Source organism: Candoia aspera, chromosome 3 (assembly GCF_035149785.1).
Source record: "Candoia aspera isolate rCanAsp1 chromosome 3, rCanAsp1.hap2, whole genome shotgun sequence".
Classification (NCBI taxonomy): Eukaryota; Metazoa; Chordata; class Lepidosauria; order Squamata; family Boidae; genus Candoia; species Candoia aspera.
The window spans coordinates 38,132,570-38,160,234 of NC_086155.1; the positions used below are offsets into that span (position 1 = coordinate 38,132,570).

Here is a 27,665-nt window from a genome sequence, read left to right on the forward strand (position 1 = left end):
GTCCACTTCCCAGCTAAATTATTTCTGATGATTAGAAACACAGGTGGTACCACCTAGCCAAACTTGGCTAACCGCAAAAAAAGCTAATCAAGATCAGACCAGGCTAGTAATTTAGTGGGATGCCACCAGGGAACCTCAGGGCTGTAGTCTAGGGTAGGAGTTTGGAGGGACAAATCCCAGGAGGCGGCAATGCCTAACCTCTTCCCTATTGTACCAAAAAACCTCTCTCTCTCTCTCTAATTTTGCCACTGCCCATCTCCCCACAAAGGGGGGACTCTGGGTGGTTTACAACCAGGATAATGGCTATATGCCCCTGTGGTCACCAGATGTCAAGCTTGACTTAAACCCTGACTTTTTACAAAAATTATTTCTAAGCCAATGAAAAGCTAGAGAAAAAAGTGCTGACTCTATCTGTACATCAGCATGAAACTCTCTGAAAACATAACACACGCTGACCAAATTTGGTGTGGGGAAAGAAGCTATCAAAAGAAAGAATGAGTTCAAAAATAGGCCAGATCAAGCTGGGGGCTTTGGAGGAAAATCCCCCAATATATCCTTATGGCAAAGACAGTAGGGCAGTGGCTTGTAACATAGCTGTTTTATTCTAAATGCCACTCCCTCCTCTTTCCTGGTCACATGATCCAGAATGATTATTAAGGGCTTAGAAATGATTCCAGAAGCCATGCTCTGAATGCTTTCCTTACCATGTTTAAGTGTGCACACTACACTGATATGTTTAAGGCAGATCAGTACTGATATGCCACTATGTCACAGCTCCTGTCATGTTTAATCTCTTTTCCTTTTTCCTTCCCTTCTTAAAACTTTCACTGACAATCCTATTAATAGAAGCCTTGTGTAAATTTTTCTGCTTAATCTGTCATTCGCAAATGTTATGTCACTTGATGTGATACTGTAATTCCTAATGCCATAACATCACTTCGTCTATTACACTATAGCTAGTTAAAGTAACTTACACTTCTTGTAGTATTTGACCTGATGAATCAATATTCCAATTAGAGGATAACAAATCGTTATGACTCAAATCTCTGCAAGCAAAAAAGAAAATTACAAGATTAGTCTAAATAGCTTAATATCAAATTAATCTAACAAAATCTAACTACACCCATTTCTAAGTTTTCTAGTTGAATTTAGAAAAATGTCACAAGTGAATAGTCTAGTACAGGGGAAACTGTTGCCTGGCCAGGAATAATGGGATAGGTGAGGGTATCTTGCTGGAGACGTTTGTTGAAATCTTCTAGTTTTAGCTTTTGAATCCTACTTGCATCACATCCAAGCAAAGTTTAATTAACTATCTCAGTATTAAGCAAAATTGAAATACTGATAACAATGTTAATACAAAAAACAGAAATATTTATGAATAACTGATTATGGTCTGCCAAGAAAAGCTGTACTAGTTGCAGCTGGAATTTTACAAAATCATCAAAGCTCTATTTGCTGAAATGGGCAAAACTGATATTGTAATACAGCAAACTAATAGTCTACATGTTCAAATCTGTTTAGCTCAACAATGGTTTTTATTTTTATTGGAACAACATTTATGAATTAGTTCATTGAAAAGATACTTTATTAATAAAAATATATTGTGATTTTTAAATTGACAATATTTAAAATTAACAGCAGCAGCCAGCAATGACAAAACAAAATCTAGGAAACAATTCAAATACTTCCTGGTACAATGAAGTTGTGTCAGATCTATATTCTTCAGCTTCATATGGATCAGCATTACTTATTTCTGATAAAATGTCAGAGACCAAACATCAGAACCAGTCTTAGTTTGGAACTTACCATGCATACTCCATAAAAACACACTAACCATTATGTCCAACTATCTCTTTCAGAACAAAAATGTGAAGGTTCACATAAAGGGTACGTAAAGTATTCTATCACCGCATGTTCCTGAGCCCACAACGTTTATAATGCTCACCCACTCTAACCCTCTTAATCCCATGAAATTTATCATCCCACAGTCAGGTAATATTTTAAACTGCAATGTTATTAAAACTTATTTAAAAACTGCCAGTGCTCCAAGAATTCAAAGACATAAAAATATCAAAGATTTTGTCATAAAGTTATAATCTCTACTCATATGCAGACTTAAACACTAGAAATAAACAGACCAAAACCACCTGGAAAGTCCATACATTTTAGCCTTTCTACTGATTGATTATGCACCATCAAGTTGTTGTCAACTCTTAGCAACCACATGGATAGATTTTTTCTATGACAATCTTTTCCTAACCTGTCTTTCAGATCTTCCAATGGTGCTTTTCTATTTCAAAGAGCATATAAAGAATGTCAATGGGGACAACAGTGAATGCCATGGATTAAGACAGAATAAAAACTCATATCATCACTGGAGTATGGAAACTAAAGAGCTGGTTAGGTGCTAGAGAATCAGCCTTGATTTCTAATGGACATGAACAAACGTTTGTCATCCTGATCTGTCTCCAGTGATAACTTGCATCTCTTTCAAGGACAATCCTCTTTTCTTTTCCAGCACATCATCCATGTATTCTTGAACAAAAGAATCCAGATCTACCACTATCACTTCTTCACCATATGATTAAGCAAGATTGACATTTATCTTCTTGATATTTAACATTACTTCAGATTTTTTACTTTCTATTTTCATTCCCATACTGAGTTTCTAGGTTGACTTTAATTTTGGTTAATGAAGTGGTATTAGTTACTTATCTCAAGTTATGTGTTTTAATCTCTAATTTTGATTCCAGCTGTCTTCTCTTCCAATCATACCATTCATATAATATATTCAATATATAAGTTAAACAGATATGGTAACAATATGAATCCTTGTCTCATTCCTTTCCTGTTCTAAAATACTCTGTTTCTACAGTTTCAGTTCTTATACTAGCTTCTTGTTGTTGCTGTTTATTTGTTTAGTCGCTACTGACTCTTCGTGACTTCATGGACCAGCCCACGCCAGAGCTTCCTGTCGGTTGTCAACACCCCCAGCTCCCCCAGGGACGAGTCCGTCACCTCTAGAATATCATCCATCCACCCTGCCCTTGGTTGGCCCCTCTTCCTTTTGCCCTCCACTCTCCCTAGCACCAGCATCTTCTCCAGGGTGTCCTGTCTTCTCATTATGTGGACAAAGTATTTCAGTTTGGCCTTTAATATCATTCCCTCAAGTGAGCAGTCTGGCTTTATTTCCTGGAGGATGGACTGGTTGGATCTTCTTGCAGTCCAAGGCACTCTCAGAATTTTCCTCCAACACCACAGTTCAAAAGCATCGATCTTCCTTCTCTCAGCCTTCCTTATGGTCCAGCTCTTGCAGCCATATGTTACTACGGGGAACACCATTGCTTTAACTATGCGGACCTTTGTTGTCAGTGTGATGTCTTTGCTCTTAACTATTTTATCGAGATTTGTCATTGCTCTTCTCCCAAGGATTAAGCGTCTTCTGATTTCCTGACTGCAGTCAGCATCTGCAGTAATCTTCGCACCTAGAAATACAAAGTCTTTCACTGCTTCTACATTTTCTCCCTCTATCTGCCAGTTATCAATCAAGCTGGTTGCCACAATCTTGGTTTTTTTCAGGTTTAGCTGCAAGCCAGCTTTTGCACTTTCTTCTTTCACCTTCATCACAAGGCTCCTCAGTTCCTCTTTGCTTTCAGCCATCAAAGTGGTATCATCTGCATATCTGAGATTATTGTTTCTTCCAGCGATATTAACTCCAGCCTTTGATTCCTCAAGCCCAGCATGTCGCATGATGTGTTCTGCATACAAGTTGAATAGGTAGGGTGAGAGTATACAGCCCTGCCGTACTCCTTTCCCAATCTTAAACCAGTCTGTTGTTCCATGGTCTGTTCTTATGGTTGCTACTTGGTCGTTATACAGATTCTTCAGGAGGCAGACAAGATGACTTGGTATCCCCATACCACTAAGAACTTGCCACAATTTGTTATGGTCCACACAGTCAAAGGCTTTAGAATAGTCAATAAAACAGAAATAGATGTTTTTCTGAAACTCCCTGGCTTTTTCCATTATCCAGCGGATATTGGCAATTTGGTCCCTAGTTCCTCTGCCTTTTCTAAACCCAGTTTCTGCATCTGGCAATTCTCGCTCCATGAATTGCTGAAGTCTACCTTGCAGGATCTTGAGCATTACCTTACTGGCATGTGAAATGAGTGCCACTGTTAGATAGTTTGAACATTCTTTAGTGTTTCCCTTTTTTGGTATGAGGATATAAATTGATTTTTTCCAATCTGATGGCCATTCTTGTGTTTTCCAAATTTGCTGGCATATACCATGCATTACTTTGACAGCATCATCTTGCAAGATTTTGAACAGTTCAGCTGGGATGCCGTCGTCTCCTGCTGCCTTGTTATTAGCAATGCTTCTTAAGGCCCACTCAACCTCACTCTTCAGGATGTCCGGCTCTAGCTCACTGACCACACCGTCAAAGCTATCCCCGATATTGTTATCCTTCCTATACAGGTCTTCTGTATATTCTTGCCACCTTTTCTTGATCTCTTCTTCTTCTGTTAGGTCCTTGCCATCTTTGTTTTTGATCATACCCATTTTTGCCTGGAATTTTCCTCCGATGTTTCTAATTTTCCTGAAGAGGTCTCTTGTCCTTCCTATTCTATTGTCTTCTTCTACTTCCGCGCATTCCTTGTTTAAAAATAATTCCTTATCTCTTCTAGCTAACCTCTGGAATTTTGCATTTAATTGGGCATATCTCCCCCTATCGCTGTTGCCTTTTGCTTTCCTTCTTTCGTGGGCTACTTCTAGTGTCTCAGCAGACAGCCATTTTGCCTTCTTGGTTTTCTCTTTCTTTGGGATGTATTTTGTTGCCACCTCCTGAACAATGTTGCGAACTTCTGTCCAGAGTTCTTCCGGGACCCTATCTACTAAGTCCAGTCCCTTAGATCTATTCTTCACCTCCACTGCATATTCCTTAGGAATATTAGTGAGCTCATATCTAGCTGATCTGTGGGTCCTCCCTAATCTCTTTAGTCTGATCCTAAATTGTGCAAGAAGAAGTTCGTGATCTGAACTACAGTCAGCTCCAGGTCTTGTTTTTACTGACTGTATAGATGTCCGCCACCTTTGGCTGCAAAGGATGTAGTCAATCTGATTTCGGTGTTGTTCATCTGGTGAAGTCCACGTATAAAGCCATCTCTTAGGTTGTTGGAAGAGAGTGTTTGTTATGCAGAGTGAGTTGTCTTGGCAAAATTCTATCAGCCTATGTCCTGCTTCGTTTTGTTCTCCCAGGCCATGCTTACCTGTAATTCCAGGTGTCATTTGACTGCCCACCTTAGCATTCCAGTCTCCCGTGATGAAAATAACATCTCTTTTAGGCATGTTGTCCAGTAGGTGCTGCAGATCCTCATAGAACCGCTCTACTTCAGCTTCTTCAGCATCTGTGGTTGAGGCGTATATTTGGATCACTGTGATGTTAGATGGCTTGCCCTGAATTCGAATTGAGATCATTCTATCATTTTTTGGATTGTATCCAAGCACTGCTTTAGCCACTTTACTATTAATTATGAAAGCTCCACCATTTCTTCTGTGGTCCTCTTGTCCACAGTAGTAGATCTGGTGGTCATTTGATGTGAAGTGGCCCATTCCAGTCCATTTCAGTTCACTGACGCCCAAAATGTCTATCTTGAATCTTGACATCTCACCAATAACCACATCCAATTTTCCCTGGCTCATAGATCTTACATTCCAGGTTCCAATGGCGTGTTGATCCTTAGAACATCGGATTCGCCGTTCACCACCAGCACCGTCAGCTGCTAGCCGTGCTTTCAGCTTTGAGCTAGCTGCGTCATCACGTCTGGGGCTAGTTGAACTCATCCTCTGTTCCTCCCGAGTAGCATTTTGACCATCTTCTGACCTGGGGGTCTCATCTTCCAATGGTATACCGACATATCTCTGGTTGTACTGATCCATTTAGTTTTCACGGCAAGAATACTGGGGTGGGTTGCCACTACCTTCCTCAGGGATAGCATTTAGTCTGACCTCTCTGTCATGACCTTCCCGTCTTGGGTGGCCTTTCACGGTTTAGCTCATGGCATCATTGAGGTGCTCAAGCTCCAGCACCACGACAAGGTAACGATCCTTTGCTGAAGAGTAGCTTCTTATTCATGATAAATGTTACTCAAAAGACTAATAAGCTATTCTGGCATACCCATTAACCTTAATATATTCTAAATTCTAATGGTGAGCTAGACATCCCTGAAGGCGTAGGGATGGCATTGCAGCGGAGATCAGCAGCCTGACAGCAAATTTTTGTCAGTGGAGTCTCTCTGGACAAGGAGAGACCAAGAGCTTGCCCACCTGCGCTCTGGACAGCTGTTCCTCGTAAGGAGACTGTAGGAATCGTGTTTTTTGTGATTGACTTGTATGTCGAGTGGCTGGGATCTGAGGGATTTCAATTATGCTTATAACTGTAATGCAGCTTGTAATGAACATAAGTCTGCAAAAGCCTCACTTTCTTAATCACTATTGGATATAATCAATTTAAAGTTAAGCAGTGATCTTCCAATCAGCAGGATAAGGGAAAACCACTTGGTGAATTAACCATCTTTTTGGATCCAAGAAAGTGAAAGAAACGTTTTAAAGGATTTTACACTAGTAGCAAAAAGCTTAACAAGGATTTGTTGTAAGTAAGTATAAAGGGGACAGTAATACTGTAAGATCAATTTTTGGTGAAAGTGCTTTTGAAAATATTAGAATAGATAAACAGACCAGCTTTTTGTGGGAATGCTGTTTGTTCAATATTGAAGACAATTGGTGGATTTTACAAAATAAGATGATAAAGGTAGTAAGAGAGACTGTATGTCTATAACTACGGAGCATCAAAAGAGACTAAAGCATTAAGGACATAGAAAGGCAAAACAGAAAAAGTGGTGGTGGGGAGACTATCTTTTATTTTTTCCCTTGTAATTGAGACATTTTCACTTCTGGATTATAATATTAGAGTGCCAGCCACTAGAAATGCAGCAAAAGCCGGAGAAGGAGGAGAGGATCGTTAAAGCAACCTACAGAAAGGGGAGTGCCCAGAGATGTTGCAGAAAATGTTAGAGGAATTGGGCAAGAAGGTATCTCAATCAGTTAATGCTAATCTGGCAGCTTTTGAAGAGAGAATGGAAGAAAGATTTGTAAAGAGGAAATGAAAGAAGTAGTTAAGAAAACTGAAGAATCTGCGGGACAACTGACTGGAGATGTAAAACAAATTAATGATAAACTGGAAATTTTGGAAACCAAGACAGTAGCATGGAGTCCTTGGTGCTCTCTGAGCCTTGTTTTCTTGCAGACGTTTCATTGCCAGACTAGGCAATATCTTCAGTGCAAAAAGCACCAGTACCAGCACCCTTTCCTCTGGAATGCTTTGATAAGCTATTAGATTGACTTTACTCTTACTTTTCACGCTTCTAGTATCCTTCCTGATGTTATCAACATGTACCATAAACACTGGTGTTTACACTGCACTCTCCTGTTACCTAATTCTAGGTGCTTAAGGGCAAGCATCTGGGTTTTGCTAATTGTCTCCACTCCAGGGCCATAGCACTTGGTGTAAAGTTATACATTTACATTGTGTCTGTCTGTCTGTCTGTCTACACATTCAGTCGTGTCCGACTCTCGGTCACTTTGTGGATCAATGCTCTCCCTGCCTTTCTATCTCTTACAGCTTCCTTCAGTTCCATCAAAGTTATTCCAGTGTCCTTCTGATGGCGTCAGGCCAGTGAGTCCTAGGGCAGCCCTTTCTTCTTTTACCACTGACCAATCCCAGCATAATTGTCTTTTCGAGTGAGTCAGCTTGCATAACATGATCAAAGTATGACAGTTTTTGTTTGGTGATCTTGGCTTCCAGGGAAATTTTTGGTTTGACTCTGCTAGGACTTCCTTGTTATTAACCTTCGCTGTCCGTGAGATGCATAGCAGTCGTCTCCAGCACCACAATTCGAATACATCTATCTTTCTCCTATCTGCCTTCCTCAAAGTCCAAGTTTCACATTTACACTATTGCTACTAAAACACAATTCTATATGCTTAATATGATTCACCACAATACTAATAGCCTCTTTCATTTTCAAATAAGAATACACGTCAATGGTTGTAAACATACTAAAATTTTTGACAAAAGTATGAATGATTATTCATATTATTTAGCATACAGAAATGAAAAGGACAGCATCTTGTAATGTGAAGGCATTAACAGACATTAAAAAGAAATTGATAATCCTATTTCAGATGACAGATTCACCTTCCTTGCCAACCTCCTACACCTATCAGAGCTTCAAAAAAGCATGCCAAAGCAAGCATAAGAATTCCTAATGAGTTCATATGGAAACAAAAACAAAAGTGTTTTGTAAACTTCCTATTCTTTAGTTAAGCCAAGTATCTCCACTGCAATTCCATTATGCTACTGGTTAAAGCGAATTATATCAGTTTGTGATATAAATTTGGCAAACTATGGATAATTTATTAACTAAGGCACTAGCCATGCCACAGCCATTCCAACAGTCATGGTGAGGGAATATGAACTAACAGAACAAGCAGAGAATCATTTTACATCTGTGTCATGAATTTCCTTTAAACCTACACAGAACAAGAATACTGTTGTGTTTATGAAAGTAGCTAAATCTCAACAACAGACAACTTTGAGAATTGGATATGTTATAAAACAAATGAAGCAAAGAAATAAGAATTTGGCCTAAAGAGAATGACACTTCCCAGTTACAAATAGGTCTAATCATATCAAGCCAAAGGGAAGTGAAATTTGTTAACAGTACTTTGCATACTAAAGGATAAAACATCTTATTTTATCAACATTTCACTGACCAAACATATTTCTCATTACCAATAAATTACTATGAATACTGTCTATTAGAATTTTCTTATCCTGAGTTTTCCAATGTCAATAGATTTGAAAAAAAAAAAAGAGTAATCATGTCACAAAGAAACAGTCTTACTGCTGTTATAAACTGAGCATCTCTATGCATTCTAGTCTTCAGGGATTCAGCTATAATAAGCAATGATTATTAAAATACCAATATCATGTAAATAATTCAGGGAAAATATGAAGAATCACAGTACATTCTTAAATAAGTTAACCTGACATTTGAAAAGTGTGCATTATCTTCTTCCCTTGGCAGTCAAAACAAAGATGGACAGAAATGACTGCTGATCCTAAAATATGTTAGCACACTTGGAGCTCTAATTACATGTTAATGGTTTCACTAAAAACTTTTGTATAGAGTTTTTACATTATTACATGAATGTGCTGTTTGTCAACAGCAGTAGGCTTTGATTTTTATATTTCTTCCACAGTATTTAGTTGTCACAGAAGCTGTACTTTTATTACACTCATGCTAAACACAGACCGCACTGTTGGAGGACTAGAGACCTGTTCACTGGAATGGGAAACAACAAGCTAGGGTCAAACACACAGAGATGATTATAGATTTAGATTCACAACCTAAACAGCTAGCACAGATCTGAAGTAGTTTGTAGGCAATTAGGAGATCTATCAAGTTCCCATAGAAACCAATCGCAATTAATTTTAAATACTTGAGCAACATCCTTTCCAAAGTCACATTTATTCTGACCTAAAGAGATAAGTATGCTGTAGTGGTTAAGGATTACGGTAGAAATGGGAGACTGTGAGTTCTAGTCTGACTGAGGTACAAAGCCAGCTGAGTGACCTTGGGCCAGTCACTCTCTCTCAGCTCTAGAAAGAAGGCAATGGCAAATTACTTCCAAAAAACCTTGCCAAGGAAACTGCAGGGACTTGTCCAAGCAGTCACCAGGAGTCAACACGTGAAAGCACGGTGGGGGGCAGATAAGACCTGTCCTAACAACAAGAAAATTGAGACTCAATAATTACCTTTTGTTAGCAAGGACAAGATGGATGGATGATATTCTAGAGGTGATGGATTTGACCTTGGGGGAGCTGGGGGTGGCGACAACCGACAGGAAGCTCTGGTGTGGAATGATCCATGAAGTCACAAAGAGTCGGAAGCGACTGAATGAATAAACAAGCAGCCTCTACATCTAGATTAATGGTCATACAGTAGCTGTCTGATATCAAAAGTCTCCTCTTTCAAAGTCAAACTGACACAGTAGATTTCTAAATTAACAAGGTCAGCAAAGTATTTTGCCTGATGCCTGTTATTAGATCATCATTTCCAGATTCAACAGAAATGACTTTTTAATAGCACTGTTCCAAGGCAGCAATTGGTATCGCTGCCACAGAGATGTTCTGTTGATGGGCAGACTTTTGCAATAATCTTATTAAGAAGCAGTTTGCACAATGAACAAGCCTCAAAAGCCTGCTACATGACATTTATTACCTGGCTGGTGGTTTATTAGAAGTATGCATTAGATTCTTTTTCTACTTATGTTTTCTTGGGTCTAATGGAATGGGAATGGGAAGCCTTGGAACTTATATTGGTATCATTTTCATTCATATAGGTTAGTGTTTCCCAACCTTGGCACCTTCTAAATATATAGACTTAAATTCCCACAATTCTTAGGAATGAACATGCTGGCTAGGGAAATCTGGGAATCAAAATCCACACATGTAGAAGTTGACTAGGTTGGGAAACACTAATTTACTTTCAACTGACAAGCAAGACAAATCTCTGCCAAGTTCCTCATGATCAGTACCTGCAATATAACCAGTAACAGCAAATTACTTACTCGGTTGTTTTTTAATTTCTAGAAATAGTTTGTTATATTTAAAATTTCAGATCCTATGTTTTTCTACTTAAACATATTTTGGGACCTCAATATTTAATTTAAATTTAATCACTATTATCTATTAATTTTTATTGTACTGTCACTGTTATACTACTTCTACTGTTTATTATATTTTGGTTCAGCAAGAGAAAGCAGCAGTATTTTTTTCTTGGCTTAGATTAGAAATCTGTGGATGAAACACTTCCGAGTGAGGAATGGCAAACTAAGACGTCTCCGGAGGAGCAAAGATGACAGTGTTGGCAAAGACCAAAGGACTGGTCTAACGGAACCTCTCTGGATAAGGAGAGGGTGAGAGATTGCCCATTTGTGCTCCAGATGGCTGCTTCTCATGAGGAGACTGCAGGACAGCAGCTGACCCGTGGGTCTGGGAGCTGGGAAACGAGGGAAGCCATCAAGCTTTCAACGGCAGTGGAGCCTTTAAGGACATTGGGCTTGTCAATCTCATTTTCTAAACAGTTTGGATTTATAATTATTTCAAAGTTAAGAAAAGGTCTTCTAAGTAATAAGTATGAAAAACTATCTGGTGAGTAAAACTTCATTTCAAATTGAAGAAAAATTAAATAACAGTTTAAAGGATTTAAAGAATATAATAAAGGGGGAAAAAGCTAAATAAGAATTTAATTCAAGTAAGTTTTAAACAGGTTAAGGGATTTGGAATATTGGAACTTTTGCTAAGATTTTTGAAATAATAAGTTAAATAAAACAGTATCTTTGTGGGAACCTTATATTGTTTAGTCTACCAAGAAACAGATAATTGCTGAGTTTCTATAGAAATTGAACACTAAAGAGGATTAAAGTTCTAGACAGAAAAATGAAAAGGAAGGAAGGGAGGGAGGGAGCCATTTTTTAATTTTTATTTTGGCTTTGAAAGAAAAGTAGTGAAACACACAAAATGACAGATAAAGGTATGACACTTGAGACATTTCAAAGGATCTTTGAAGAAATGGAAGAGAAACTTATAGTTAACCGACAGCAATAATTACTGTACCTGCTAATGCATTTCTTGAAGAAGATGCTAAAGAGGAAACAAAAGATGAAAAACAGAATAATGTGGAAGAATTTACAGAACAACAGAGTGGATAGGTGAAACAAATTTCAGTTGTTATAGAAACAGTGGAAAATAAAGAAATCATGGATTATAAAACAGAGATAACAGTTTAAGTAGAAATACAAATGATAAGCCAAGAGGTGAAAAATGATCTGGACAAAGACTTATTAATGGACTTACAAAAGGGGTTTTTTGTTTTTAAGAAATTTTTGAGACAGGAGGAAGAAAGCTTGAATGCAGATTCAACCCCACAATAGCATCTTGATGAATTAAAGATCAAGATTGTTAAAACCAAAAACTAAAGGGAATATAAAGTTGACTTGTTTGATCAAGGGTAAAATAAAAAATACTGCCATAAAATGCTGGAAATCCTTCATGGATTTTTTGCCTATACCTGGACAGAAATGACGATTTTTAATTTGTGAGTGGAAAGGGAGGATTATGGGAAGAAGTGGATTATGTTCATAATTTTATAGTGGGTGGGAAAATATTAAATTTGTTTGTACTTGTGAAGAAGATCAGGAGTCACTTCCTTAAATAACCTTTTTTTCTATTTCTTTTCTTTTTTCTTTTTTCTTTCTCTATTTTCTTTTTCTTTTTGCACTTTGTATTTTTTTCTTTGTTTTCTTTTTTCTTTTTGATACTAGTTTGTATCCTTATTATCCTTAATAAAAAGTATTTTAATAACAAAATATGTGGATGAAACAACCATATTTTGTTAGTCTCACGGAGACAATAGAAATAATCAGAATTATTGGAAGAAACATGTACCAGTTCATTGACTGGCAAGCCAGAATTCAGAACTTTAGCATACTTTTTCACTTGAGCAGAGGCACTATATTTCTTCTGCTCGTCACACATGCACTATATTGCTTAGCATAAACTAGTGAACACTTTATGAATTAGGAATTATATCTAATTTTTCACCAAGATTTTTCAGTACCACTCAAACACTATGTTTCTTCTAAAGCTGCACTTTACATTGGCTTTTGAAATATTCATGCATTTTATGGTTAATGTAAAAAAATATTCTCTGTGAGAATGTGAATTTAGAGGTTATCCTACTTGGAATAGCCATTGAAAATTTGAAAACCATTTTGGATTAGAGTAAGTATGAACAAGAGGTGTTCTTATCATTTCAAACTCAGAATAGCTTGGAACATTTGTCACATCCCTAATAACACCCTCCCCGCCCCCAGCCTCATCACAACAAAGAAATGCCCACAGCTGAATCTTTGGATACAGAAGAGTTGTAAACAGTGAATCAGAAACAAATGAAATGCACAAGGTTCATTGTTATGCTGCATATTCTTAACAGCAAGAATCACTACGTGAGATGGACAGCTATATAAATGTGATAAATAAATAAATAAAAATAAATTTTGTTTTAAATAAAGAACTGTAGGATTACTTAAGACACCACACATTGTTCTTACAGGTACTGCATCTGCACTCTAGACCAGCCTTTCTCAACTAGGGTTCCATGACACATCTCTAGAGATTCCATGAGAGATCATGACTGGAAAAAAAAAATAAACATTTTTTGAACTTTGCATGCCACACAATGCTAGGGCTCCCAGTGGAGGGAATTTTTATGCACCATGACTCAGCTGCCAGTCTGCTGCTTTGCTGCTGTGAATGCTGTAAAACATGGATTGTGTAGGCTAGAAGTGAACAACATTGTGAAGTTTTTTGTATTTTTTGTGATTTTTATGCATGGGTTCCTTGACACCTGAAAATTATTTCAAGGATTCCTCCAGGTAAAAAGGTTGAGAAAGGGTGCTCTAGACTATTGGATATTGCTAACTCCAGTGATCTCTCTGTGGTTTATTATTTTAATGAACTAGAAAGTTCTCCATGAAGGCTTTTTAAAAGAACAAAATAGTGTTTAATATCACTCACATAGTTTTCTTGTAGAAGATTTAACCCCAACCAGATTGATATTTTATTTTTTAATTAATTCTTTAATTAAGCAAAACTTCCTTACGTGGTTGTCAACTTTCAAAGCATGTTGGCGAGGAAAGTATTAGTATGGCAATGATGAAATAATTCACCTTAATTGCTTTATAACTGCTCATTAACAACTTATAAACCAAGTGTGGTATTTTCACTCACAAACCATTCATTTCTAAGAAACTATTTTGGACAAAAAAAGACTGCTACTGGCCTAGAAGTGGGGACATTGGAAACTATGAATTGTAATGTAAATTTACTGCATCTATATCTTTTGTGTGTGTTTTGCCTTCTTTTTCCCAAATGCAAGAACGTACCTATGCAAGAGGCTGCAAGCCAACAGCCAGAGAGGTGTAATTTTGCAGTTACAGTAGTAAAGAGCTATGCCCCAAGGTGAGGGCTCTGTGGTTATTTGTATATGCAGTGGCCGCAAAACACATGCTTCACTATTGTTGTCACTGCTTGCTATGAACATTTAATTTTTAAAATAATCTCTTGGACATTTTTTCTGTAAATTGCATTGTAGGTAGTACTCAGTACACAATACCTCTCAATATAATTTGTGATTCTATGATGAAGCAAAAAGGGGGGGGAGTAGTCTGAAGTTACTTTTCTTCCCCTCTGGAAGAATATTTAATTTTTTTAGTCTTGTCCTGTCAGAACAGAACACACTATGAAACTTTTGAGTTAGTTTTATAGGGATTGTACACACTAAAAACATTTGGATGGAACAGTGTGAGTGGGACTATTTTCTTCTAAGTCTGGAGCAATACTTTTTTTTTTAAAATTCCATGCACATAATTACACTGCCTCAGGAACAACACTGCCTTTTTACCTAGTGCTAGTTCTGCTGTTGCTCTCTCATATCACAGACAAGCTGGCTGTATCCCTTAATTCAACCCAAAGTTGCATCAAATCTAGAACTGGTTCTACTAGGTAGCAATACAACAACAAATATATGAGTGGGGAGAGAACACATCAGCCACAGTATGGATTAAGCAAATGTTCTTGGGAGAAAATATGAGGCCAGTCTGAAATAGAAAACAAATGTAGCCCCAATTATTAATTATAGAGTATGAGCCTAGTTTGCAGTATCCCAATTTGATAGTCAAATTCAAACATGGAGAAGAATACAACCAAGGAATTTAACAGGAATGCATTAAACATTCCATTTAGAAAAAAGCTAGATAACCAGAGGACCATCTGTGACTTTCCAGTCTTTTTTTTTTTGTGGATTCTGGTCCTCCTGCTCTAATACTGCTAAAATCTGACAGTATGCGTTTCTATTATTATTATTATTATTATTATTATTAATTTCCACATTAATTTTAAAAGGAATTAATTTCTTTTTAAGGAAAGGACAAAAAATCTACTTCCAACTATTTTTGTCATCATATTGCTTCTATAGCCTACGGTGTTCTTAAAAAACAGCAGTCTGTGGCTTCAGAAAGAATGCCCACTCTAATTTATAATTTTTACAAATTAAGTGCTTGAAGGATCCACAATTTTAGATGTCTTGATAGACGGGATATAGCCACAAATAACATATCTTTCTTTTAACACACACACACACAAACAAATAAATAATCTTATTTAGGTCCCAAAGGTGGCAAAATCAGGGTAAGTCCAGTGTTTCCATTGTTCACTCACATCTTCAAGAACAAGGGGATTGCAGCAAACTCTTACTAAGAACTTTCTGATGTGTCGAACTTGTGAACTTTTTTAAAACCATATTAACATCACAGAAAACTAATTTCATATAATTTAAAGGAACCTCAACTGGTTTACTAGAACAGGATTTTCTGGCTCATTATTTCAAAGGTTGTGTACATAATTGATATCCATTTCATCAACTTCCTTTAAAAAAGATTATGTTATATTAATCCTCCAACTACTGTGGAATTTCAGAAGCAGTGATAGCACCTGGACTAACTAGACTGATCCAGTGTAGTCTGACTTGAATAAACTGCCAAGAACCCCTCTGCAATAAAATACATTTTTAAAATCTGCAACTCATCCCTAAATTAAATGGATTCTTCAGAACTCAGTTGATCCACATAATAATATTACGAGAAGCATAGTTTAACTAAAACAACAACACTTCTTATGGTAAATAGATCAAAATTATATTTGTGACCTGATATTTTCCATATATATTTTATAGCATTCAGTGCAAACCAATCCCCATACAGGAATATCAATATTTGCCCAAACTATAACTCCTAAATTAAGTCTGAAGAGATGAATTCTGAAATCCTTATTCCAGCCAGCGACTGAAGCCAGGTAATGTTCAATGATAAACCTGAAAGCATGGAAAGTTACATCCACCTTTCCCAAGCAAAAGTGGTAATTTGCATGAAGCCAATGACAAGAAATTTATCCTATAAATGTTTCAAATAATATGATGGAATGAATGCGGGAAGGCCTCTGAAAATGTAAAATGATCTTGGAGTTAAATTCATTTTAATCAGATTTTGTCCCCCAATACTCAAAAGAAAGCTAGAGCATCTGTCTAGATCTTTCATTTGCATCAAAACAGGGGTAAGTTCAAGTTTATCCAATGAAAAAAACTTCCTGGGAATTCTAATACTAAAGGAGTTAGAATGTAACCTAATACCTGTCCAAATTATTGCTATCACCCATTGACATCCAGGTTGATTTACTCCAATTCATACAGTAACCAGGAAAGATACTAAACTCACATATTGATGAAATTAGATTATAAATATGTATTACTGGTCTAAATATGAAGCATAATATATCATCTGCTTGCAGTAGAAATGTCTGCTCTGCCTTCTCAATATAACTCAACTACTGCTTTCAGAATTTCTAATTATACAGATATATTCTAATGCCAAACTAAAAAAAAAGAAAAAGAGGAAATCCTTTGCCTGCATTTCAACATGAATTTCACAATGGAGAGAGTTGACTAATTCATATCAATCCAAAGCATAAAGCTTTGGAGATACCTAAAGTAAATCAAAATGCAAAAGTAAAGAAGTTTCAATAACTGTCACGTTCGCCGTTTCAATGTCTTTGATGCATCGTAACGTTTCGCATGTCATTCATTGGATGCGTGTTTCATCTCTCTGGGGAGGATGGGAACAGTTATCTTTTGGCTTTGCTTTGGAATGTATTTGTATTATCTACTGCACTCAAGGTTACTTTCCCAGGCTAGCAACTCTGACGATTGCTAGCACCTGTGCCGGGCGGGGCTGTTACGAGGGAGGCGGGATACGTTTGCACCAAGGGTTTAAGTTTGTATTTGGCGCGCTTTTGCTCATTCTCAGCTTTCTCTGTATTTGTCTTTAGTTCCCTAATAAATCAGATTTCATTTAGCAGCCTCTTGTGAGTCTGAGTATTTGGGCTAGGGCAATCATTACATAAAGCTGAGAATCTAAGATCCTAACTCCGCTGGCCCCTGTCCAGGAAAGACAAGTGTCTAACCCTGTGAGGGAGAGAGCCCGCGATGACCGAACCCGACATCATGATGATGGAAGAAGGGGAACCGGACTCGACCGTGAGGCAGTCCGGCCGACCGTCCCAAGGTGGGGAGCTGTCAGCCATCCGAGAAGAGGCGAGCTCCGAGTCGGAGAGTGAAGCCGGGGGGCTGAAAACCGCCCCGGAGACCACCGTAACTTCTCCGGGCGAGCTGCTCACCTGGGATGAGACCCAAGGAGATGCCACGGTAGCGGGGGGCCCATCCTGGAGGCAGAGATACCCATTATCCCCCAACGTGGTGCAGGTGCAGCCAATGGAGGGCTCCCCCACTCCGGATCGGATCCGAGTGCTGGAGTCCAAAATGGATTCGTTGGAGGCTATACTGAAACAGCTGAGCTTGGATGTGACTTCGTTGCGAGAAGTCCGGGAAGAATCAAGCCAGCGGCATTCAACCCCTTCTTCCCAGGGGCTGTCCCCGGAGCGGCGACGGGCGGTGCGGAGGCGCGAAGGGGACCAGTCGGTCCAGATGGAAATCGCAGCATCGCCAGGGCGATCGCCCCGGGGCCCCGTGCCGCCCCGAGCCAGGGAAGCACAAGCCGCGGCAGCACCGGTGGTGGGGCGCAGCCCGGTGGGAGGCGGCATGCGAGACTTCCCTGTCAAGTTTGATGGGGACCCGACCAAACTCTCGTTCTTCCTGACGAATGCGAAAGCTTACATGGAAGAATGGGGGGCGTTTTTCCAATCGGAAAAGGCAAGGATCATCACCATTGCCACCAAACTGAAGGGGAAGGCGGCAGACTGGTATGTCCAGATGTGCCAGTCGGAAGCGCCTGAACTGGAAAAATTCGATGAGTTCCTCTGGGCGTTGAAACAACACTTCGAGGACCCCTTGGCGAAAGAGAGAGCAAAGCGAGCCCTGAAGGAACTCAAGCAGGGGTTCAGATCAGTGGCAGATTATGCTTTGGAGTTTAAAGCGCTAGCTGGGAAGGTGGATGACTGGTCCCAAGCCACCATTATCGAGCTATTCAAGGATGGCTTGAATACAGAGGTGCTGCGCTGGTCCCTGGGGAGGGACGACCCATATACACTGTACGAATGGATCCTGCTGGCGGGGAGGGCTGAACATGCCCATGAGATCTTTGCCCAGCGGAAGACCGCCAAATCGGGGCGGGAGGTGAAACCCAGCCGCCCATCGAGCACCGGGGGGAAACCGGGACAACGACCCTGGGACGAGGAGCGGGAGAAGCGGTACGCAAAAGGCTTGTGTTTGAGATGTGGTAAGGAGGGGCATCGAGTGGCAGCATGCCCGAAGGCAAAGGGAGAGGAACGGCCCGGAAAACCGTCGGCGAAGTCCCCTGCCTTGCCGAGGAAGCAGAAAGCCGCGGTGGCTGAAACCGAGGGAGACAATGTGATGTTCTACGACATTGAAGGGGAGACCGAAATCCTGCAGCCGGCGGGAAACGCCAGCCACCTGCTCTAAAGGGCGCCGCTGGGCAGGTGGTAGAGGAAGGGCGCGAGCCTTCATCGGTGAGTGGCAGTTACCGCATTCTCACGGTGAAATTGAAATTGGGCTCCCAATCCAAGACTGTAGAAGTATGGGCCATGATTGATTCGGGGTGTTCCCGGTGTCTTATGCACCCCGACGTGGTAGCGGCTTTGGAGCTACCCACTTTCCCTTTACAACGACCCATCGCTTTTACACAACTGGATGGGTCCATGGCAGGGGGCAAACCGGTCACCCATTTTACAGGGCGCGTAGCCTTGCAGCTGGGCAGCCACCAGGAAGGGTTGTCTTTTGTCGTGGCTCCCGTGGGGGGACCCTTGGTGGTGTTGGGGGTGCCCTGGTTGGTGCAGCAAAACCCCCAAATAAACTGGGTTTACCGAACTATCACGTTTAGGGATGGGTTCTATCAAGCGGCCGAGGGGAAGGGTGCCCCAGAGGAGATGGTGGGGGTTGCGGCAGCTGCGACTCCGCCTTACCCGGCCCCTCCTCTGGAAGGCTTGCCGGCCGAGTACAGGATGTTTGCTGATGTATTCGGTGAAAAGGAAGCCGACCAGTTGCCCCCCCATCGAAAGACGGACTGTGCCATAGAACTGCTGCCCAACACCCAATTGCCCAAGCCAAAGATTTATTCCATGACACAAAAGGAACTGACTCTGTTGAGAGACTTTGTGGACAAAAATCTGGCGCGCGGATTCATTGAGCCGGCGAATTCACCGGTGGGGGCGCCGGTTCTCTTTCGCCCAAAAAAGGATGGGACATTGAGACTTTGTACCGATTTCCGCGGATTAAATGCCGTCTCAATTTCCAACAAATATCCCTTGCCATTGATCAAGGACATGTTGTCACATCTGGCCAAGGGAAAGATCTTCTCTAAGCTTGATTTAAGAGAAGCCTACTATCGTGTACGAATCAAGGAGGGGGATGAGTGGAAAACTGCATTCAATTGCCCGTTGGGAGCTTTCCAGTATAAGGTGTTACCGTTTGGTTTGGCTGGGGCCCCTGGGGTATTTATGCAATTAATCAATGAGGTACTGCATGAACATCTGTTTAAAGGGGTACTGGTGTATTTGGATGATGTATTGATTTATACTGAAACCATGGAAGAGCATGTGGCTCTGGTAAGGAAAGTATTGTGTAAACTCAGATCAGCTGAATTGTATGCCAAACTGTCTAAATGTGCCTTTCATCAGACCCAAATTGACTACTTGGGGTATAGAATTTCAGATAAAGGCATAGAAATGGACCCTGCCAAGGTGCAGGCTATCATGGACTGGGAGAGTCCCCGTACCCGCAGGCAACTTCAAAGTTTCCTGGGGTTCAGCAACTACTACAGATTATTCATAAGGGGATTCGCTGAGATTGCCTTGCCACTAACTGAACTGCTTCGTACCAAAGGGGTGGGAGATACTCGGAGAGTCAAGAATCCCGGGGCGCTGTTGCGGTGGATGCCTGCTTGTCAAACGGTGTTTGAGCGGCTAAAAGCAGCTTTTGTCAAAGAGCCCATTTTACAGCATCCTGATCCCTCAAAACCTTTTGTAGTACAGGCAGATGCCTCCGATTATTCCATTGGGGCATTGTTGATGCAACAAGACGGGACAGGATGCCTCAAGCCCTGTGCCTACTTGTCCCGCAAATTCTCCGAGACTGAGAGACGTTGGCATGTCTGGGAGAAGGAGGCATTTGCAGTAAAAGCCGCATTAGAAGCTTGGCGGCATCTGTTAGAGGGGGCAAATCATCCCTTTGAAGTATGGACTGATCATAAAAACTTGGAGGCTCTTAGTACCCCTCGAAAACTGAGCCCCAAACAGGTCCGTTGGGCTCAATTTTTCATTCGATTCAATTTTCAATTGAAATTTATTCCGGGGAAAAAGAATTTCTTGGCTGATGCATTGTCAAGGCAACCTCAGGACTCCGGGGCAGCGCCAGAAGTGGTTAGCACCCTATGGACGGCGCCCCAATTGGGCATGCAGGCTGTGACGCGAAGCCAAACACGCGCGCAGCAGCCGCCCACCACGGACGCTGCCCAGCCAAGCGCTTTGTCAATTCCCTCCCAGTTGCAACAAAAGTTTCTAAAAGAACTGAAAACGGATACTTGGTTGCTTGCGAATAAAGACAGTGTTACTTTTGACAGAGGCTTCGCTTGGAAATCTAACCGCCTCTATGTTCCTGAAAGCCTCAGAAAAGATGTGTTACTACGTTCACACGATGACAAACTCGCAGGTCACTTCGGGTTTGTAAAAACCTTGCACCTGGTTCGGAGGCAGTTCTGGTGGCCCACATTACGTAGAGATGTCAAAGACTACATTGCCTCCTGCACTGTTTGTGCAATGTCTAAACGCAAGGTGGGCAAGCCCCAGGGACTTCTGCAGCCGGTGGCCGCCCCTTCTTCCCCTTGGGAGGAAATCTCCATGGACTTTATTGTGGAGCTACCACCCAGCCAACGCAAAACAGTCATTTGGGTGGTCAAAGACTATTTCTCCAAACAAGCTCACTTCATCCCTTGCGTGTCCATTCCGTCGGCACGTCAATTGGCTCGCCTATTTCTTGTACACGTGTACAGGCTACACGGATGTCCCTCCCGTTTGATTTCGGACAGAGGTACACAATTTACCTCACAATTTTGGCGGGCGTTCCTCAAATTGTTAGGCACGAAGCAAGCCCTGTCCACGGCTTGGCATCCTCAGACGGACAGGGCCACTGAGGCTTTAAATTCTACTCTGGAGCAGTACCTTCGAGCTTTTGTGAATTATCAGCAGGACAATTGGGTAGACCTCCTACCGTTTGCTGAAGTGGCTTACAACAATGCAGTGCATCAAAGCACTGGCCAAACCCCGTTTCGGGTAGCCCAGGGTAAAGGCTTTGTACCTATCCCTGATCTACCGCAACCTCTTTCAGGATCAGCCACTCCAGATGATTGGGCAACACAACTGGCAGACTCCTGGCCAATGATTCAACAGGCATTAGCTGATGCACAATCGGATTATAAACTGTATGCTGATCGAAAGCGGGCCCCCCAGCCTGCATTCCAAGTCGGGGACTCGGTTTACCTTTCCACCAAGTTTCTCAAGTCCTCACAACCTTCAAAGAAACTTGCGCCTAAATTTGTGGGTCCTTTCCCGATTACCGCTCAGATTAACCCTGTGACTTTTAAACTTGACTTGCCTCATAACCTCAAACGCTTACACCCTGTTTTTCATTGCAGTTTGCTCAAACCGACTATTCCTTCTGACCGCTGGCATCGCCAACCTCCACCTCCAACCCCCATCATGATTGACGGTCAGCAACACTTTGAAGTTAAAGAAATTTTGGACTCTAGACGCCTTCGCAATACTTTACAATATTTAGTTTGTTGGAAACATTTCCCTCATCCAGAGTGGGTCGCTGCACCAGATGTGGCTTCCCCTGTCCTGGTGGCCCGTTTCCACTCTGCTTATCCCACTAAGCCGGGTCCCTAGGTGTATTTTTAGGGAGGCGGTATGTCATGTTCGCCATTTCAATGTCTTTGATGCATCGTAACGTTTCGCATGTCATTCATTGGATGCGTGTTTCATCTCTCTGGGGAGGATGGGAACAGTTATCTTTTGGCTTTGCTTTGGAATGTATTTGTATTATCTACTGCGCTCAAGGTTACTTTCCCAGGCTAGCAACTCTGACGATTGCTAGCACCTGTGCCGGGCGGGGCTGTTACGAGGGAGGCGGGATACGTTTGCACCAAGGGTTTAAGTTTGTATTTGGCGCGCTTTTGCTCATTCTCAGCTTTCTCTGTATTTGTCTTTAGTTCCCTAATAAATCAGATTTCATTTAGCAGCCTCTTGTGAGTCTGAGTATTTGGGCTAGGGCAATCATTACAATAACCTTACAAAGGTTTTCTTAGCATCCAAATAAATTATAGCTGCTGGGTCTTAACTACTTCAAATCAGAACAAGAATAGACACTGACTGCTTATCCCAAAAGTAAATAGTATGAAGCATTTTACATATATATATATATATATATATATATATATATATATATATGATTATTGTGCAATTGTCTCATATCAGACAGTGATATCACCAAGCCTCTCTTAATAAAAAATATTCTGTCATTTCTTGTTCTATGTATTTATTAAAGCCTTTATCATTCAGTAAAAATCCATTCAAGGACCACTCAAAGATTGTACTAATTTTTTATCAAATAAATCAGCAAGTTTCACAGAAGTATGGTCTGAAATTATAAAAGCATTTTTATCACATACTTTATTAGTACAGCACCACAGTTCCCAAAGTGGGTTCACAGGGGCATTGCAGGATTGCAAACTCCTAACTTGAGGTAGTTCAGTTTTGACTAAGGGGCACCATGAAAAAAATTACCAAGACACTAAGAGGTGCCACAGACTGAGAAAGTTTGGGAACCTCTGGTCTAGTGGAAAACAATTTCTTCATACAGAAGAAGGCAAGTATATTCCCACTGGGAAGAATGAATAAAATGCCAAATATCCACTAAACTAAATATCACCATTAATCTTGTAAAATATTAAGAATCTGAAAATATAATTTGGGTGATGGACTGTTATGATCTAATAATAGATCCAAGGTTTGGTTGGACCATGCAAATGAAGGAATGTTAGATACTGATATCCCAATCTGATAATAAGTATTAAAAACATTTTTTCCATCTGATATTGTTTTCAGTAATCAGTTAAAAACAACCACCAAACCATGAATTAGATCACAACACTTCTTAAACCTTTAAAATTATCACTTATATATACATAGAATTATCATTTACATAAACCTCTGTTTAGAGAGAATACGAGTCTCTCGCAAAAAGGGGATGTTAGTACTATACAACCCTATGTGGAGAAAAAAGGAAAGAAATTTCTATTGATTAACCTATGAATTTTGAATAAAACCAGATTCTGAGATTAAAAAAGAAAAGGGAGGTAGAAAGGGAGAGAAAAGAAAGAAGAACACAGATATCAAAGAAGGATGTCATTTACAACCTTCCCCTATGGCCAAGGATATTCAGCAATACAAGCACATCTGTAATTAAGAGCCAGCAATAAAGAACAGCATGAATACAAGTAAACATAACAGCACAGTATGAGGAAAGAAATTAAGCCTCTTCCTTCAACAAAAGTTACAGAAGAAATTTTTTTAGCTTGCACATTGTTTTTTTTCTGAGCGCCATTTGGTAGTTTCAAAACAAATATGGCTAGAAACCTGATAATGTAGTGAAAATTCTTCTCTCAAGCAATATTCTTGTGTTGAGTATCTTTCTAAATTGCTAAACTTCCTTAGTGTAATCTGGGAAAAATATAATGTGCGATTTTTAAAAATCTCCCTATTGAAGTATTTGAGTGGATAATATCTTCTGTAAAACTTCATTCACACATAAAAGCAGGAGTTTCAATCCTGGATAAATAGGAAGGCCTGAGAGAAATATGGTGAATGACTACAACTTTCCTGTGTCTTATTATTTTTAAAAAGTTAGTACTGAATGAACTGCCGATCTCCTTTTCCAAACATTTCCCTGCTTCCTAATCTATCGTTTTGTTTTTGCTGCCAAGAAGGCCTGCTCAAGCAGCAACCAATATATCTAGATAAACTATGCCAAATGAAGTAACGCAACAAATTTCATAGACAAAACAGAGCTAGGTATGTTGTTTTATTTCATATCAGAAAAGAGTCATAAATAAGAAGAAATCTCCATATTACAGAACACAGGAATCATGTCCTACATATATGTTTGCTCTAGGATTTAAACCCTGGGCCTTTTCCTCCTGCCTTTTTGCGTCAACTGCAATTTGGCCATTCTCTTCCCAGCTTTGAGGTGGGGGACATCTGCTCAATGTTTACATAATAGTTCTGTCTGGCCTGACAATCATTAGTTTCCACCTCATCAGCTTCAGCGACTGCTATCTGTAACACCTACTTCCTATTGCTAAAAAGAAGCAGGAAAAACAATTAAAGAAGCTATGCTTATATTACCTATTTGATTTATATGCTACCTTTCATTCAGGAGCTCAAGACAGCACTTCCTGCTATTTTTCCCTATGAGAACAATCTTGTGAAGTAGGTTGAGTTGAGAAACAGCAATTGGCCAAAGTCAGTTAGTGAGTTTTAGTGTCCTAGAACGTGAACTAGTTCAACACTTACCCACAATACCAGACTGGCTCCACGTTATCACTGCAGAGCAGAGCATTTCCCTTCTGACTCAACCCTACCTACTACAAACAGCTGAAGATCATGTGTGCTGGTGGTTTGTCTGAACTTATAAACCAGTTTTAGCTGTTAAAAGAGAACACTGATGTAATGGGATATCACTGCATATATTAAGCTGAGTAACAGACCAATCAAAGCTGCTATTTTTCATATAGAAATCAGGAAGGGTACTATTATTGTAAACCACCCAAAGTCGCTTCATGCAAGATGGGCAGTGACAAAATCTGAAATATAAATAAATAAATAAATAAATATATAAATACCCGTGTATCCTTTCTTATAACAGCAATTCAAATATTTTCTCCTACTGAATTTACTCTCTTTATTTTAATTTACTTAATTTACTCTTATGGAGCTCTTGTCCATAAAGTCGCCAAAAGTCGGACACGACTGAATGGTTAAAGCAAGCAAGAAGTGAATTTACAACTTTTCTTCCATTAGCAGAGCAGTATCTTGGAGCACTGGAAATACCAAATTGGAACTGCTATCATGAAGGTTGTGAGGATTCTATGTACTATATATTTTAATAGAATAGAATTGTTATGGACCTTGCTGATGGAGGGGGAGGGGCCCATCTCCAGGGCGAGAAGTGCATGCATAGTTCTGATTCTCTTCAGCTTCCTTTCAAGAAATCCCAAAGAGAAACGCCTTAACTTTCTGAGCTTTTCTAGAAGGAATCGCTGATACTTTCTCAGTTTAGCAGAATTCTGTACTATAGGGCAGAACAATAAATATTAGAGCTATGCATCTGATCTCAGCGTGGTTCTTAGTCCTAAATGTTGACATCAATCCTGCTAAACTCCTACTCCCATGGAAAGAGAAAGGAAGCTGAAGAGAATCAGAACTATGCATGTGCTTCTCCCCCTGGAGAGGGGCCTTTCCCTCTCCATCAGCAATGCCCATAACAAGAGTAGAACAGAACAGAACAGAACAGAATAAACTTTTATTGTCATTTCACTATACACCAAAGTGTACATTAAAATGAAATTTCGTTGCAATTGGCTCAAGCAATAAAATAAGAATACCATAATTACTTTAATACATAATATATATTCTTTACCCATTCCACTCCTCTAATCTTGATCCCTAATAAATATCAGTCTTACACACAGCATGTGTACCCATGGAGTGAGAAGAGATTATTAAGAGTTCAGGAGTCTAATAGCCCAGGGGACAAAACTATTACCTAATCTAGCTGAATGCAGCAGAACCTTTTCCCAGAGGGTAACAAGGAGAACAAGCCATAATCAGGGTGGGAGGGGTCACTAACAATATTTTGGGCTCTGGACAGACAGCGTGTATGCGCTATATCCTGAGTGAGGGGAAGTGAAATCCCGATTATCTTCTAAAACGATAAGGTTTTGTGATTGTTCTGTACAAAAAAAATGTGCATGTGACCCCAGCATATAAAACACACTGTACTGATTATGAAGGAATGAGTCAGCCAATTTGACTCCATTATAAAGAAGGCAGGATATAATTTACAAGACTTTTGAAGAATATACAATTGGTTTTAAAGGGCACTGGTATTTCTGATGTCAGATTTGTGCCCATTTATTAAACTGAGTAGAAATTAGCAGTTTATTCAACACAAATCTGACACTAAAATGGCAGTATTAAAAAAAAGATGAAAAACATTTCCAACTCTCAGGACACTTTTGGAGTCCTCAAAATAGCTATTTGAATGATAAAAGGAATAACCAAGAATAATTTCATTGCAAAATGGTGAACTAGAATTCATTAAATTTAATATAATTTCATGCAAATTAAATAAACGCCAAGATTCTTTACCAAATCATCAATACAGGAATGAATGTAATAAATCAATGCAATGAAATACTGCTTTGTTAATGGTGACTAATTTTGTTTCTCAGTACTTCCATTTAGCTTTCCTTTTCTCTCTTCCCAATAACAATGGTACACATATATATTAGAAATTCCCAAGACTACATTGGTACATGCCATGAATCTGATGAGCAACTAGAGCTATATACACTAATGGAACTTATTCCTGAGTAGGTAGGTAGGTAGGTAGGTGTGTGTGTGTATGTATGTATGTATGTATACACACATACACAAACACACCATCTGATATTCAATAAACTGTCTGTCACACCTCCTATGTAGCCATTATTAGATTATTAGGATGTCTTGCCTCCAAAGTACACTGGATTACAGTTCCTTAAATTATTCTCATTTATCTTTCTCCCCTGCTATTTACCATATCTGATTACTTTGGCGCTCTGTAGAGTATACTTAAAATGTACTACTTTGAATAATAATATCATTTAACCTAGTTTCTTCACAGCTTATCTCCGAATTTAATTTATGAACAAGAAGCATCAGTTCAATGCAAATCCAGAAAGGGTAGCAAGGGCACTCTTGCTTCTCTTTTTATATGTGAATCTGTCCATTTATTCAGGCCATTTTAATCAGAAATTTGGGGGATATGAATTAGCTAACAGGAAACAAAGGAAAATTATAAAAACTAACATTAACCAGATTAGAAGTTAAAGTTTATGCATGTCCAAAACATGACTATTACATTTCATTTTAGCTAAAAGTCTGAGAAGTAATGACTACTGATTTTTTTTTGTTTCTTATATACTACATTTCAAAAAGAAAGGAATATAATGAACCATACCAGCTATTTAGCCAAAACATGAAGATAATGTACCAACAAAGCATTCAGATAACTAGATTTTATTTGCAAAAATGGGTTAGAAAATCTTAAAGTGTTCACAGCATTAAATAGCAA

The 27,665-nt window shown here is 39.7% G+C and overlaps 1 protein-coding gene across 1 annotated transcript in view; it reads right to left on the reverse strand.

Moving 5' to 3' along the window:
* The window catches only part of LRIG2 (leucine rich repeats and immunoglobulin like domains 2), a 62,078-nt gene that overhangs the window by 28,315 nt on the left and 6,098 nt on the right, over positions 1–27,665 (reverse strand). The window contains exon 2 of the mRNA XM_063297420.1: positions 975–1,046. Coding sequence (XP_063153490.1) covers positions 975–1,046 — 72 coding nt within the window. The remainder of the gene's footprint in view (positions 1–974; positions 1,047–27,665) is intronic.